Below are 15217 nucleotides of genomic sequence, written 5' to 3'. Positions count from 1 at the left end.
GGTCACAGGCTCCCCACTCGAGGCCCAATTCCCAGGACCCAGGGGCTATGACCGTTCCCTCCTCCTCCGCTCACTCATCCCACCCCATCCCCAGCTAACCCTAACAGCTCCACCAGTCTCCCCCTCCCCTCCCGGTTCCTGCTGGGTCCCAAACTCAGCCTGTCACCATCTCCTCTTTCAGTGACGGTGCAGGAAGGACTGGCACCTACATCCTCATCGACATGGTACTGAACCGCATGGCAAAAGGTGACGACCCCCCTCCCCCAACAGCTCGCCCACAGCCCAGCCTCTGATTAGAGTCTCCCCAGCCCCCGGGATCACAGGAGTTCGTGGAGGGCAGGTTGCCACACCCCCAGGCTTTCTCCAGTCCTCCAAGCCTCCCACCCCAGGATGCCCTACGCTTTCTGGGTCCTACCCTCCTCTGGACACCCCCTGAGCAGCCCCGCGCTCCCCCTACCCAGGAGTGAAGGAGATTGACATCGCTGCCACCCTGGAGCATGTCCGTGACCAGCGGCCTGGCCTCGTCCGCTCCAAGGTAACCGTTCCTCCCTGCACCCACCCTAGCCACCACCCTTCCCCAGCCAAAGCGGCAGCAGCCGGCCTCTCCTGCCTGCCTCCATACCCCTCCCCCGGGAGGGCTCCCTCCCCCCCGCAAGTGACCTCCCCAAGGCACCCCCCACCCCCGGGGCAGGAGCAGAGGCCAGGCCCCCCCATGACCCTCCTCCCCCTGCCCTTCCCCAGGACCAGTTTGAATTTGCCCTGACAGCTGTGGCGGAGGAGGTGAATGCCATCCTTAAGGCCCTGCCCCAGTGAGACCCCTGGGGCCCCTCCGTGGGCAGCCCAGCCTCTGCTCCCTCTTTGCCTCTGTGAGCATCTATCTGTGTACTCACTCCTCACTTTCCCACCTGCCACCTTGGCCCCTCTTGGGCATGACTGGCCCTTCCAAGAGGAGCGTGTAAGGAAGGGGAAGTGGGAAGGGGCACACCGGGAGCCCTGGCATCAGTCCCATGGGGGAGCTGGCAGCCGACCAGGAGGAGAGGAAAGTCAACAATTCCACCCAGAGCCTCCTCCTGCCTGAGTTCCCTGGTCCCCATTTCCCACCACTCTGGATGCTCCCAATATGTCTGTGTGGACGCCCTCCACCCTCCAGCGTGGCTAGAATGGGGCGGAGGGGCCACCATGTCCAGCTCTTCCTGCTCCCCCAGCCCCTGCTGCCCGCTGACCTGCCTCCACGACCCACACTCTGGCCCTTGCCCTTCCTAACCCCTCCCCCGGCCCTCCCGCCGCCACATGCCACTCAACTCTCTCCCCCTGGCACAAGAGAACATTTCTAGAAAAATCTACTTTTGTATCAATGTGAATAAAGTTAGTGTGTCGTGTGTGCAGCTGCAACCCGGACTCCTACGCACTTCTGTCTGCTCTGCTTCCAGACTCCAGCCCCGGCCTCAGCCTGGAGCCGGGCCCTGATGCCCTTCTCAGGAGATGCAGAGAGGGTGATGGGAGAGCCAGGCTGCCGAGTCACGCTCTCCAAGGCTCGAATGGTAGCTAATAACAATTAGGCAGTGGTTTTTTTATGCTGTGCTCCCTATGTGTCTGGCAGTCTCCAAGGTGCTTTACACCCATTAACTTGTTTAATCTTCAGGACACGCTGCCAATTATTAGACCCGTCTTACAGACGAAGAGCGGCACAGAACTTGCCCGAGGTACCACAACTAGTTAAGTGGTGGAGTTAGGATTCGAACGCAAGCATGCTTGACCTCTTTGCTGCCGGTCCTCTCAGTTCTTGGGCGGCTGCTTCATGTCCTTCGGCCTCAGGAATAATGTACGTCGAGCAGGATTGAGGTTAGGACTAAACGAGGTGATGCAGGCAAAGTGCTCGCCACACCTTAAGCAAAAGTAGCTAAACTCTGATAGCGACTCGCAGGCCAGGCCTATGAGACGTGACAACAGCCATTCACCTGGGGGCAAGGGGCACTTTCTCCCCCCTCCCCCAAAACGCTCCACCCTTTATGGCCCCAGAGGAGCCCTCATCTGCATGTCATAAGGTGTCCTTGTCAAAGGTGGTAGACGTAGAAATGAGGCAAGAGAGCCTTGGGCATGGAGCTACTCGGGAGTTAGGGCCACCTAACCTTGCCGAGGTTCAGACCCGTCACATGAAAAATGGGCGAGTACCACCCGTCCTGCGCAGGGAGCGAAGGGACCAGTGAGTGGACCACAGGCCCTTCACCCCTCACCTGTGCTCTGCTGAGGTTCAACACCACTGGTTTGTCATCTCAAAGGCCGGAAGTGGGCAGAACAGCCATTTTACAAACTTCTAGCAGATTCTCTCTCTCAAGAGAGAGGCTTGAAATTCCTCTTTCAGGGCAGGCTGCTTCCTTGCTTTGAGAAAAATACAATATAGACCCTTTGGCCACTGAAGATGAAGCCAAGTGCTCATCCCGGAATGGAAGACAGAGTTGGTGGGGAGCCACACCTCCCTGCTTGGCAATAGAAAGGTGCTTGTCAAAGGTGGCTGGGAGGGCATCTCTGCAGGTGTCTGGAAGAGAAGGGGGAGAGGTAACTGGCTCTCTCCTCCCTGGGGCCCTGATGAGTTTGGGGCCTGGACCCTGGGTGGGGTGGACATGTGCCACTCCACATGAGAGAGGCAGGCCTCTGACACAGCCCACTGGCCTTAAGCTAAGGAGACCTGTGGAGGGTTCTCTGGGCCTTGGGAGAAGGTTTTACAGATTTTTCACCACGTGTTCCCAGCTTTCTGTTGGCCCCATGCTTTCAGTCAAGTCATTACTCAGTCTGGTCCTAGCTGTGCCGCAGAGTATTGGGTGGTGGCACCCTGCGTAAGGGGAACAACAGCTGCCTGGGGAAAGCCAGCTGTGGGGCCCCAAGAAGTGAGGGCAGAAGAATGCGAGCATTTCATGGACTTCTACAACATACTTAGAGAGGGCCACCTGGTCAAAGAGGGGACTTCTGCTGTCAGCTGGGAAAGCTTGCAACCTCTGGATGCCTGGGCAATAAAGGGAGGTGTGTCACCCGCTGGTCCCCCAGGGTTCCCCCCGCCCCGGGGAAGGAAGCACACGGAACACGGCACACCACCAAACTCTCGAAACTCAGCTTTATTGAGTTCCAGTGTCTCCCTCTTGGTCTGAGCTCAGCCCCGCTGGCTTTGATAGGTCTCTGAGACTCAACGGCACAGGGTCTGACAACACCCCGGCTCCACCACTCCCCTCCCCAGCCACCGGGCTCCCCAGGGAGGGAGGAGGAGAGGCAGCTTCTGTGGTGTTGGAGAGAAAGAACAGGCAGCGGGGTCAGAGGCCGAAGAAGCCATACAAGCAGCAACATGCCCAGAGCACCCATCACACACCAATTCCAGCCACACACACACACACCCACCCCCTCACCACCGAGACGGCTAGCTTCCAAGCTCCCACGCCTGTCAGCCTTCTGAGACCACGCCCTGCTTAGCCAATCAGCCGTGGCTCATTCTCAGACCCCGGGAGTGCCCACAGAAAAAGAGCCTCTCCGAGATGCCACAGGGCCTTGATTGGTACACTCTAACCCCGGCGCTAGCAAGAGGCGTCAGGGGAAACAAAGCTCAGACCATTACCCCTTCATCCACATTCTTGCCACCCCTGCCAGGGACAAATCAAAGGACACGATCTCCCCATCTCACAGTGAGTTAACAAGCCGACCAGGGCTGGAACTACATGTCCCAAGATGCACAGCTCTGTAACTGTGCACCACTTCCCCCAAGCATGATCTAACAGAAAGGAGGCATAGTGCATTGAATTCTGGGACTTGTAGTCCCCAAGAGACAGCACCAACCCCCCCCCCCCCCCCACCCAGGGAAGCGTTTACAGGCTAAGACTACTTCCCACCCAGCCCCCACCCACCACCCAGGCCCGGCTCTACGCTCAGCATGGGCGAGGGAGAGGAATGGAGGGTCCCCTCCCAGTGCACAGGGTTGGGCGCTGTCCTGTTGGAACTGTGCAGCCATTCTGGGTCCCGGACATCCAGCTCAGAACACATCTGGGGAGAGAGTGGGGGCGGGGTGACAGGAGAGAGGGTCAGCAGCAAGCCGTGGAGGACGGAGCTGAGCATGCAGCCCTGGGCTAGCCCTGTGGCCTTTCCCTGAGCCCTGATGCATGGTGCAGGAGGATGGGGTACGGTCCCCTCCTAAGCCTCCCTCCTGGGGCAACCTGGCCTTATCCCCCCTCTCCAGGGTTAGCCGGCCTCACCTCTGGCTAGTCCCAAGGCCTGGGGCAGGCTGAGGCAGCAAGAGGAAGGGAGGAGGAGTAGGCTCCGGTTCCGAATCTGGACGGCCGAGAGGCTCCCGCCCCACCCAGCTAGCCTCCCCGGAAGACCTTATGGCCCTACTGGCCACAGAATCTTCCTCGCCACAAAGAGGCCTTCTGGGGGAAGCAAGAAGGGAGTCCCAGCCAGACGGCAGTGAAAGCAAGCGATGCGGCCCACGGGGAATTGCAGAGAGAAGAGTGCGAGGGAGAAGCAGCACCAGGAGGGAAGCAACAGAGACGTCAGAGCTCAACACTGCGCAGAAACCAGGGTGGGGTTGTCTGCAGCCGGACAAGGAGAGCCGTGGCTGCCGACTCTGGCTCAGAGAACCTCAGGCCAAGTCCTCCTTCCTTAACGTCATCAGCAACACAGGTGGCAGAAGACCTGGGCACGAAAGGCCTGACCCAAGCCACTAATGCCCCTTTTAAACTCCCTGTCTAATAAGAATAAGTGAATCCTGGCTCCTCAGGCCCTCCCACTGCCCTGAGGCCCCCCACCCTGGGCTTTGCCAGGGACCTATCAGCCGTGGGCTGAGCACAGCAAATCCTGACTCCACGCTGGAGGGGGGTGGACCTAGGAGGGAGCACGGAGGTGGAGAGGGGCTCCTGCAACTCAGGCCACGCCCCTCTCTGCTCTCCTGACAGTGAACAGGACCCCTGGCCCCCTGAATCGGGTGGGTTGGGCCTGGTGATCAGAGGATGAGGCAGCGAGAGGCCTTCTCCTCCGGAGATGGGCTGGGTTTGGCTGTGTCACCCCTTGCACCCTCATGGGTCTCCCCCGTGCCTGGATGGTGGTTCTGGGCCTTGGGCTGCCCCTGCCGTCGTCGCTGTGCCCCCCGCCCACCTGCTGGTTTCTTCCCAGCTGCCTCCATCTCTGACAGGCTGTAGGCCATGGCAAGCTGCAGGTCCTCGTCATCCTCAGAGAGGTCGCTGTCAGGGGGTCGCGACACAGGGGTCTGCCGGACCTGTGTGGCCCCTGACCTGGAGGTGACAGACTGTTGCTGCTCGCGACGGCTCAGCTCCAAGCCCAGTGCCAGGTCATCCGGGATACCTGTGGGAGTAACAGCCACCATGAGGCCCTCTGATCCAGGCTGCAGGAATCCGGCCAGGCTGCCTCATGCAGCAGCGACTCGGACCACTTACAGCCCCTCCTCTGGAACTGGTGTGCATGCATGTTGGCACCTAGCATAGTGGTTATGAGCATGGCCAGGCATTCGGCTCCAGCAGGTATGAGCTGTCTCCTTTGGCAAGTTACTCAACCTCCCTAAGCCTCCCTTTCCTCATCTATAAAATGGGAATGGCGTGAGTGCCTGCATGGTCAAATTGTTCCAATGATTAAATAAGACAGCCCATGAAGAGCCTTTAGCACACAGAGCTCCCAGAGTCGGCAGGCATAAAAGGGTAGTCATGGTGACCATCCTGTACTGCGTGGCAGCGCTGTGGGAAGAAGAGTTCAGCTCCAGGAGCCCTGGGTCCTGAGTTTTATTCCTGGCTTTACCCTTTGCTAAGTAGGTCAAAGCCTTGGGCCTGGGGCTACTTGGGAGTTAGGGCCATTTAGCTGTGCTGAGGCTCAGTCTCCTCAAACGAAAAGTAGGGCGAATGCAAACTGCCCTGCTTTCCCCCCCCCCCCCCGGCTGTTTTAAGAATACAAGGGATGTGGTATGTGCGCAAGTGCTTTAAAAATAGTCAAGTGCTCTGCAAACTCCAGGCACCCCACTCATGATGACGGCGATTAGCTGGCCCTCTGAGACTCCACAATTCTCTGTCCCAGCCCCCTTCCCCGGGATCACCATCTCTGACCCTGCCAGTCTGGCCTCCCTGCCCCAGGGGAGTTCAGAGAGGAGCAGTCAGGGGAAGGGGCTTTGGGGCCTGGGGCTTCCCGATGGGGATTGGGTGGCAGAGCCGCTCCTCACCATTGATTGTGACAGACTTCAGCTGCCCGTCCTCCTCCACTTCCACCCGCTCCTGCCCGTTCTCCATGATCCTGGGGGAGATAGCAGGGTTCATTCGGTGGGCATGCCCGAGTCCTGCGGGCACCTGTCCAGGCTCCGGGACGTTGCAGTAGACAGGGCAGTCTGCGCTCTGCCCTCAGGGAGCTGTTCTCCAGTCGTATGCGGCTCCACTCCACCCCCACCCACCCCACACCCCGTATGGTCCCACAAGGAGCCCTTACCTGCGCGTCGTGATGCGGCGTCCTTGGACAAAGGTGGTAGATGTAGAAACAGAGCGAAAAGCACCAGCCCCAGGACTGAAGGAGAAAGATGAGGAGGAGAAATCTGGCATTGGGACAAAGGAGAAGGAGGAGGAGGAGAAGAGGATGTTAGACAGAGGCTGTACCAGGCAGGCTGCACTCACAATGGACCAGGAACCTCTGTGGGGTCTCCCCGCAGAGCTGCCCAGAGGCAGGGTTCCGGAGGCACAAAGAGAAGGCGTGGGAAAGTGACAAGCTGAGGCGAGGGGCTCCAGGACTCCAAACTCTTGCAAGCATGGGAAGGGACGGCACTTACCAGAGTGTCCAGGGAAGGAGGAAGAGAAGGTGAAGAAAGGGCCCGAGTGTCGGGCACTCCGGTTCTGAAGCTCTGAGAACGGGCCCAGGTCGTCTGCAACGAGTAAGCAGATGAACATCATCTGGTGAAAAGATCCCCCCACCCCTAGAATGTGTGAACGCCTGCTCTTAAGTCTCGAAATATAAGCTGCTAAGCAACTGGGTACATTTCTGATTTTTTTCTTTTTTGCTTGGACTGATTTATAAGTTAAATTCCTTTTTAGTATTATTATATGAAAAAGTTCCCTGGTCAATTCTGGCCACTATGAAGAATAAAGGAAGGGGGGTGGGGAATAGCTCCTTCAGTTTTACGCAGATAAGGCTGGTGTGATGTCAGGCAGACATAGCTACAAGCCCCGGCTCCGCCATCTGCTGTGTGACTGTAAGCAAGTCATCTGAATGTGCCTCAGTTTTCTCATCTGTAAATGCGGATAAAATTATCTACCTCACAGGGTTCATTTAACCATTAAAAAAAGTGGTATCTGTTGTTGTTTGTAACAGCATTATTACTGTCCCATGATGCTCTGAGTCTTGCTTTCATGGCTGTCACTGTGGAGGTTTAACAATGAATTATTGTTATCATTTAATAAGGCGAGTCTCTGAAGTGTCACTATAGGGTCACGTGGGTTCTGGAATGTGTAAGGTTCTGTCCCAGAGCTCACTGGATCCACCCACACAAAATCTTCTGTCCGTGGAATTCTGCTTCCCTCTCAGCCTCCCGCCTAAGGGCCTCCCAGCTGATGGAGAGCAGGCCTGGAGGGAGAAGTCGAGCTTGTCAGAGGCCTCCTGAGTCCACTCACCAAAGAGCTCTGCAAAAGGGTCACCATTCCCGAAGAACTCCCGGAAGACCTCCTCTGGGCTGCGGAAGGTGAAGGTGAAGCCAGGGCCGCCACTGCCAGCTTCCGCCCGACACGGGCCAGTACCTGAAGGAGAGGCAGGATGAGGAGGAGGCTTAGGGCGTGCACCCTGCCCTGAGCCAGGGGCCCCCCTAAGGCACAGAGACTCCAGGAGCCTCGAGAGCAGAGTGAGAGCAAGCATCCACTGCAGGAATCTGCCCTCCCCCTTCCTCCCTGACCCACTTCCATCCCTGGGCGCCCCCGCTCCACCTACCTGCCCCAGTCAGCCCTTCCCGGCCATAGTGGTCGTAGATCTCACGCTTATGCTCTGGAAAGAGAGAATAGATCATTTCTCCCTCCCTCTGGGATGACGGCCTCCCCGCCTTCCAGGCTAGGCCCCTCAGAGGACTGGCCAGAGACTGACAATTGGGGGGCAGCAGGTTGCACAGGGGACATGGGCTATAGGTTTTAGCAGCAGCTCAGCCCTTCACATAGTGGCTCCTTCTCATCTGTAAAATGGACACAATAACAGCACCGACCTCAGAGTTGCAAGGATTAAATAAGATAATCCACCTAGCACAGTGCCTGATACATAGTGTTTCATAAATGTTAGCTAATTATTACTATGTTATTATTAATCAGGGCCTAGCCTAAATGTCACAGAGAGACCTTTCTTGACTACCTAAAATTGGTGCCTATTATACCCTATTCCCTATCACATCACCCTGCTACGTTCCTTTGGAATAATCTTGTCTATGCATTCACTTGGTTAATGTTGGCCTTCCCTGACCAGACTGTGATAAACCCATCAGGACTTGTACTGCCTGCTTGTCCTCCATCGTTCCTCAGTACCCAACAAGGGCCCGGCACCATAAGCACTCAATGAATATTTTTTGAATTAATGAATGAAAGACCTGGAGTCACACTCCTCGAGCAAGTTACTTCACCTCTCTCAGCCTCAGTTTCCTTGCCTGAAAAATGGGGGTGATAAATCCTGTCTCACAGGATGGCTGTGAGGACTCACGGAGATTACAACTACCAATGCCTGGCACAGAGGAGGCTCGGCACACCTTGGTTACCTGCCCTGCTTCCTTCCCCTTGTCAGGATCCATGTTGCAACTAGCAGACCCTGGGGAGCAGACACTGAGACAGGGGATCAGGGGAAGAATAAAAGGGTGCTTGACACACAGTAGGTGCTCCTCTGAATTGAAACAAACAAACAAACAAACAAACAAAAAAATCCCAGAGTCCCTGTGGGAGGGGGGCACTTAAATGCCAGGTTGAAAAAGGCATGGAGGAGACTGGGGTGGTGGCAGCATGGCTTTGGGAAGGAGCGTGAGGGGGCTATGAAGTGGGAGTGACAGGTGCTGCCCTGCCCTGCCCCCTGACCCTGGGCCTTACTGTCCGACAGCACTTCATATGCCTCGGCCACCTCCTTGAACTTCTTCTCAGCAAACTCTTTATTATCTGGGTTCTTGTCTGGGTGCCATTGTAAAGCCTTCTTCCGATACCTGCAAGAAGTGGGTTCAGAGGGGAGGGTCAGGAGACAAACGCACGCACTTCCCACTAGGGAACAGAATGACCCACTTCCTGTTAGCCCACCATAGCCCTTCCACCACTCAGATCCCGGCCCATGCCAGCTGCTAGGGCTGCCCCTGCAGCAGTGTTTTAACGGAGTCCCTGTCTCGCCCCTCTGCAGCCAGTGATGGGACTATATACTTGTATTAGAGGATGATAACGTGAGGATGAGAAAGCCCCAGGCCTAACGCCTCCCTGGGGCTCGCTGGGGCTGGGGTTGCTAAGGACGTGGGTACATGTGGCCATGGGGAGGGAGAGGGGCACAGTGCTTGAGCATCTTTGCACTGCATCCTGAGAAAGCCCACACCTAGAGGCTGGGGGTTGGCGTAGGAATAAAGGGGAAGGGGGGGATGGGGGGGCTGTACTGGAAAAGAGCTCACACTGCACCTCCCAGCGGAGCTTCACGCTGTAGACTTTCTCCTACTCATCCAGGGATCTCCTTCCTCCCTACAGGGGTCTCCTTCCTCCCTACAGGGGTCACTCTCTTAGGGAGGCCCGCAATCCTTTCTAACGACCTGGCTCTCTCAGCCCCGCCTCTGAAGGGCCCCAGGGTGGTGGAGGTGGGGGGGGGGGGTGAGTGGCTTTCTGGTGCACAGCGGAGGCACTTACGCCTTTTTGATGTCATCAGCGGACGCACTTCGCGGCACGTCTAGGATCTCGTAGTAGGATGCCATGGCAACTCGTCAGTCGTCAGGGGGGCCTCCTTGAGGCTGCGGTAGAGAAGGTACAGTCAGGCGGAAAGAACCGAGAGCCCCTCCCCGGGGCTGGAGACCCCGGGGGCGGCGGGAGGCGCTCCCAGGGGGCCGCGGAGCCCGCTGGCTCTCCTCGCGGCCGGTGACTCGGCTCCCTCGGGCAGCCTTATCGGCCCTCGCAGGCCGGTGCCACGGACTATCTCGGGGCCCAGGGCCGGGGCGCCCTATCGCAGCCCCCAAACGCCAGCAGCCCGGCCCAGGGCCCCCCAGCCTGACCGGGGCCCCCCGCCCGCACCTCCTCCGCCGGGAGTCCCTGGCCTCTTGGAGCGCCCCTCCCTTGCCCCCCGCCGGGAACCGTCTGGCACCGGCTGCCCGGCTCGCGGCTGCTGCGTAGGACGCGGCAGGCCCAGCTGTGCGCGCAAGCATGCGTCAGCGGCACGGAAACTACTAGAGACCCAGAGGACGCCGGCTCGGCCTGTCACCTTCGGGGGTGGAGGGGGGGGGGGTGTGCTGCTGCAGGGGCTGCCGGGAGATGGAGGCGGAGCCGGCTATTTTGGGCTTGCACCAGGACAACGTCATCCCCAGATAGGACCTGGGAGACAGCGGCAGGCTCCATCCAGGAGTGACGCACTCGCGGACAAACAAGCCCCCCAGCCTCTGGTCCCTCTGTGGCTTTCCTAAAGACAGGCTCGATGACCGAGGATTACTCACCCAGAGGAAATCACCACTTCAAGGGCTCACAGACTCCCCTCTGGGCCTAAATCCTCCCCCTTCTTCAGATCCCTGCTCTAGCCCCGGCCCTCAGAAGAGGCTGTCCGACTTCCCTGAGTAGGTCAGACCTGCCTCTCATAGCATCTCTTGGCAACCTTCCTCCCACTGGTCAGAGCATTTATTTGTTTGATTATTTGATTGACAGTCACCTCGCCCACTAGGATGCAAACTCCACAGGGCAGAGATTATGTCTTTTTTCTCACTAGAGTATTCAGGACAGTAGTGGGGTTCAAAAATATCCATTGGATGATTAAATAATGAACAGATGGGAACATGCTATTAACAGTTTTGACACATTTGGGAGATTAATGGGATTAATGGGTGGTTAATGGGAATATGGGGGAAAAGAAAGGAGAGGAAGTTCCCCAGATTCGAGGTTTTTCTTTCCAAACTGATCCTGAGTAGACCTCTTCCACCTTAGAGTGATTTCTGGCTTCAGGCCTCATGGGAAAGTTAGAGAACCTTCTAGAACTGGCTCCCGCTTGATATCCAGGCCAATCCACAAGCATTAATTGAGCATCTTCTATGTTGTAGATGCTGCCAGGATGTAAAAAGAAGACTGCGGCCCAATCCCTACCTTCACAGAGCTCCAACTACCAGCCCATCAGTATAGACCACTGGGAAACCCCAAGGCTTTGGAAACAGACAGACCTGGGTTTGCAACCTGGTACTACTGTGTGACAAGAAAACCTCTAAGGACTCAGTTTTTCCTCCCTAAATACAGGTAACGCCTAGGGCTGTTTGAAAGTCAAATGAGGTATGGTACATAGTAGGTCTTGGTACAAAAGTTCTCTGGCATCATGACTGGCCCAAGCAATACTGGTTATGTGAATCCAGAAGAATATTTTAGGCTGGGTGACCCAGAAATGCTTCATCAAAGAGAAGGGCTTGAGCCAGACGTGAGAGAAGAGCCTGGTGTGCGTTTGTCCAGTTTTCCTGGCTGCTCACAGTCTGAGCCTCCTACCTACCTACATCTGGCAAATTCCCATTGCGTAGGCTCTGATGGGAGCCAGGCCACTACCTGCCACAAAACCCGACACTTGCTCTCCCAGACTTCCTGGCTCCAAGGTGTAGGCAAAAGCCGGATGTTCTGCCAGTCGGAAGCTCCAACTGGGTCTTTGAATCTGGAGCAAGTCACAGAGAAGCAGGGGCAGTTGCGAATTCATTTCTGCAGTGGTGGCAAGCAGAGCCAGCAGTGGCCTCTAGTGTCTGGAGGAGGAAATGTCAGCCTCGATGCCTGGGTGAGAGGAGGCCTCACTACAGTGGGTGGAGGGGCCAGGGGCTTTTTAAGCAGGCTGTCCTGTGCCCTGACCTTGACTGTGGTGCTGGCTGCCCAACTTCCCTTGGTGCCTACCTGTTTGCGGAGACTTGTTTGGCAGCCCTTGTATTGATTCTGTATGCTACCCAGTGTCTCTCTAATTGTGTGTGTGTGTGTGTGTGTGTGTGTGTTGTATGTATATGTGTGTGTGTCGGGGGGTCCTTTTCTTTTTTTATTTTGCCAGAGTTAATTCCTGCTGTTTCCAGTCCTGACTGACCTTGGCATAAGAGGAAGGAATAGATTAGGTTAGGTCACTCCAAAATCTTCCAAATCTCTTTCTTTTTACTTCTCTTATCTCAACAGACATTTGTCTAGCACCCTAACATGTATGTGGTTTTATATTAAGAATAGGAATACAAAGAGCTTTAAGTTTCAGTCCCTGTACTCAGGGAGATGAAAACCTCGTTGGGACACAGACAAATGACAGCCAAGGGAAATTATGTGGGACACATCTAGCAAGCAAAGGGTTAATTTCCTTTGTTCACAAGGAATTCAGACAAATTTATGAGAAAAGACAAACAATGCAGTTTTTTAAGTGGGTGAAGGGCACAGACAAGACAGTTCACAGAAGAGAAAGTACTGGCTTTTAAACATGAAAAGATGCTCAATATCATTCATAGCAAGAGAAATATAAAGGAAAGCTGCAGCAAAATACTTTCACTTCTCGGATGATTGACAAAGATCAAAAAGTGTAATATGTTGTATGGACACAGGCGGTCTCATACATTGGTAGTAGGAGAGGTATTTGGATATAACTTCTAAAGAGAGCAGTATGAAGTATATATCAAAATTAAAGGTGTATAGCCTTTGACCCAGTAATGCCAATTCTAATAATTTGTGGTTGTACATATGTGCAAAGAAGCATGTACAAGGGTTGCAACATTCTTTTCATAGCAAAAGATTAAAAACAACCTAAATACTATATCATTAATAGCAGACTGGTTAAATAAGCAATGGTACAATGTACTGTGGAATACTATATTGTCACCAAAAAGAATAAGGTATATCTATATGTACTGATGTGCACCATCTTCTAGATTTATTGTTAAGTAAAAAAAACAAGATGCAGAGCAAAGTGTATTTAAATGCGTGTGCACACATTAGTATATACATAGATGTCTGGAAGGAAGTACTAACCAAAAAAGTGAACAGTGGTGGCTGGCTGCCAAGAGGGGAACAAATGAAGGTGACTTATTTTTGCTGTTTGTAAATCTCTTTGGTACCTTATGAATACTGAAGCATGTGCACATAGTAACTGGTCAAATGTAATATTTTTAAGTCTAGCTGGGGAAATAGGATATCAGCAACAAGCTAAGTGCTATGGTACAAGGCAGTCCATGCCAAGTACTGAATGAGTGATAGAGACAGCCAGTAAGAGGGAGAATCTAGAGGAGGGAGAGGTCTCCAGTGCTGGACGGGTTCTGGGTGACTGTGATCTAACCTGGAAGAAATGGCAACACTGAGGCCAGAAGGGGGAGGTGGCGTTCCCGAAGGAGGGAATGCAGCTTCGGAGGCAGGCATGCTCCTGACACATTAGAGGCGAGGGAGTAAATGTGTTGGGTGGAATCCAAGGTTGGGGCTCTGTCTCTTGTGTCAGCCTGCAAGAGGTAATTGTACCCTGGCTTTAGAAGCCTCAGGGATGACAGCATTCCCCTGCACTGAGGGAGTCCCCAGGAGCCAGGCTGGGTGGCGCTCCCAGCTGTCCCATGGAGATCTGGGTTGCCACCTCCCCACACCCACACCCAGTCCAACCTAGGCCTGCCAGGGCTTGCCTGCAGAGTTAGTAGGTGGGAGGCCTCACGGGGTCAGAGAAGAGGTGGCCATCCAGCTGCCCAGGGTGGGCTGGCTGGTACAGCCATCAGGTGGGGAGCCTGGCCACCTCTGTGGATGCTCAGCCATGTTGGGTGGTAAAGATCTCACCTTCCTCAGGGCCCTCCCTCCTGGCCTCTCCCAAACCCTTACCTCACCTATTGGATGTCAGTGGCAGGGGGCTTTTAGAGGACACTGACGACCCCAAAACCTGGCCCCAGAGACACCTCTGCCCTTGTTCAGCCCTGGAAGCTGGGTTCCTCCTCCGCCCCACATGCCCTCCACCACAGTGCCTGGGCAGGGAAGTGTCAAGCGTCACCCCCTGCCTGCCTTCGAGGCACCTGAGTCACTGTCTGGGCACTGCGGAGCTGGCAGGCCTGGAAGAGGTGGCGTCTGGAGAAGTGCCTGTGTCTGCTGAGGGCAGGAGGGGAGGACACCCTAGGAAGGGGAGGGCAGCAGCATAAGCTTTGGCCCAGGCTGACCTGGGTGTCAATCCCGACTCTTCCACTTACTAGCTGGGTAACCTTGTGCAAGTCACATGACTTCTCCAAGCCTCAGTCGCCACATCTATAAAATGGGCATTCACTGAACAAGTCTGTTTAACAAATTTGAGAATCTATGTGTCAGACAGCATTCTGGGTCCTGAGCGTAGAACAGGCCTTGTTCCTATGGAGCTTCCAGTCCAGTGGGTGGGTACAATAACTGCGTTTACCTCAGGATTAAAGAAGATCGTATGGATGCAGGGCCTAGTATACAGTAGGTGCTGAATAAATGACAGCGATTTTTTTCTGGGGTTTGAAAGTCTCCCCAAATAACCTCTCTTCCTTCCCCAAATTTGAAACCAGTTAATAGAGAGAAAGACACAGGACAGAGATTTGAAATTCAGTCCTTTCAGAGAAAAAAAAAAAAATAGGTTGGAGGACATAGCTGAGCTATGCAGCCAAAATGGGCTCCTAAATAATTAAGTTATCCTCCTAACCCAGAAGGCGCTGCAGAAAATCCACATACAAGGATTTTAGGGCAGCCACCTGGTTGGAAGTGGGGGCTTAAAGCTGTGCATGTGGAATAGTTTAAAGGTGATTTGTCTTTATCAAAAAGTGATGAATGTGATGGAGATTACAGGGAGGTAAGCTCCCCCTTGACCCCCATTCCCCCGTTGTTGCTTCCACTGTACCACTTCTGCCTTAATGCCAGCTTCCGGACTCTCTACACTCTACACTGAAGAAGACAGGAGGGTGGGCTAGTGAGGACCAGCTGTATCAGACTACCCTAAGGCACTACTTCAGATCCCCTGGCCTCACCAGGCTCTTGTTGCAGCCCTGTGCAGCTCGGACCAGCTTCACACAGACAACCTATCAGCGCCTCGCCTCCTGCCCAGGGAT

At 55.0% G+C, this 15217-nt stretch overlaps 2 protein-coding genes and 1 long non-coding RNA gene across 14 annotated transcripts in view; 2 read left to right on the top strand and 1 right to left on the bottom strand.

Moving 5' to 3' along the window:
* PTPRN (protein tyrosine phosphatase receptor type N) overlaps positions 1-1392 on the top strand; it is a 19459-nt gene extending 18067 nt beyond the window's left edge. For all 7 annotated transcript variants that reach the window (XM_059928750.1, XM_059928748.1, XM_059928747.1 and 4 more), the window contains 3 exons: positions 182-246; positions 462-535; positions 742-1392. In XM_059928750.1, the coding sequence (XP_059784733.1) occupies positions 182-246; positions 462-535; positions 742-813 (211 nt within the window). In that variant the 3' untranslated portion in view covers positions 814-1392. The remainder of the gene's footprint in view (positions 1-181; positions 247-461; positions 536-741) is intronic.
* DNAJB2 (DnaJ heat shock protein family (Hsp40) member B2) lies at positions 1347-10742 on the bottom strand. 6 transcript variants are annotated; one of them, XM_059928755.1, is made up of 10 exons: positions 10649-10742; positions 9855-9955; positions 9069-9178; positions 7942-7995; positions 7632-7754; positions 6794-6886; positions 6460-6562; positions 6200-6270; positions 5131-5337; positions 1347-2536 (listed from the first exon to the last, which is right to left on the bottom strand). In XM_059928755.1, exons 2-10 carry the CDS (start codon positions 9917-9919, stop codon positions 2274-2276), a joined length of 1089 nt encoding a protein of 362 aa, XP_059784738.1. In that variant the 5' UTR covers positions 9920-9955; positions 10649-10742; the 3' UTR covers positions 1347-2273. The 6 variants fall into 6 exon arrangements, 5 of the variants coding, with proteins under 5 accessions (XP_059784738.1, XP_059784737.1, XP_059784736.1 ...); XM_059928754.1 differs by lacking the exon at positions 10649-10742 and adding an exon at positions 10303-10420; XM_059928753.1 differs by lacking the exon at positions 10649-10742 and adding an exon at positions 10233-10420 and having other exon boundaries at positions 1348-2536.
* On the top strand, positions 10509-15217 carry LOC132369245 (uncharacterized). The gene is made up of 3 exons (XR_009504304.1): positions 10509-10769; positions 11243-11432; positions 15153-15217. It is a non-coding gene; the product is annotated as an uncharacterized LOC132369245 (long non-coding RNA).

The sequence above is a fragment of the Balaenoptera ricei genome, chromosome 7 (assembly GCF_028023285.1).
Source record: "Balaenoptera ricei isolate mBalRic1 chromosome 7, mBalRic1.hap2, whole genome shotgun sequence".
Classification (NCBI taxonomy): domain Eukaryota; kingdom Metazoa; phylum Chordata; class Mammalia; order Artiodactyla; family Balaenopteridae; genus Balaenoptera; species Balaenoptera ricei.
The sequence above is the reverse complement of the archived record's forward strand: the minus strand, read 5'-3'. Positions and strand labels throughout refer to the sequence as shown.

What these genes read in the sequence shown, in the direction of transcription:
- DNAJB2 (XM_059928755.1), bottom strand. Translation starts at nt 9,919, where the DNA reads ATGGCATCCTACTACGAGATCCTAGACGTGCCGCGAAGTGCGTCCGCT. An exon ending in CCCTTTTGCAGAGCTCTTTG is followed by an intron (nt 6,887 to 7,631) that starts GTGAGTGGACTC and finishes TACTCGTTGCAG; the next exon opens with ACGACCTGGGCCCGTTCTCA. An exon ending in AGCTGGGAAGAAACCAGCAG is followed by an intron (nt 2,537 to 5,130) that starts GTGGGCGGGGGG and finishes CTTCTCTTCCAG; the next exon opens with ACACCTGCAGAGATGCCCTC.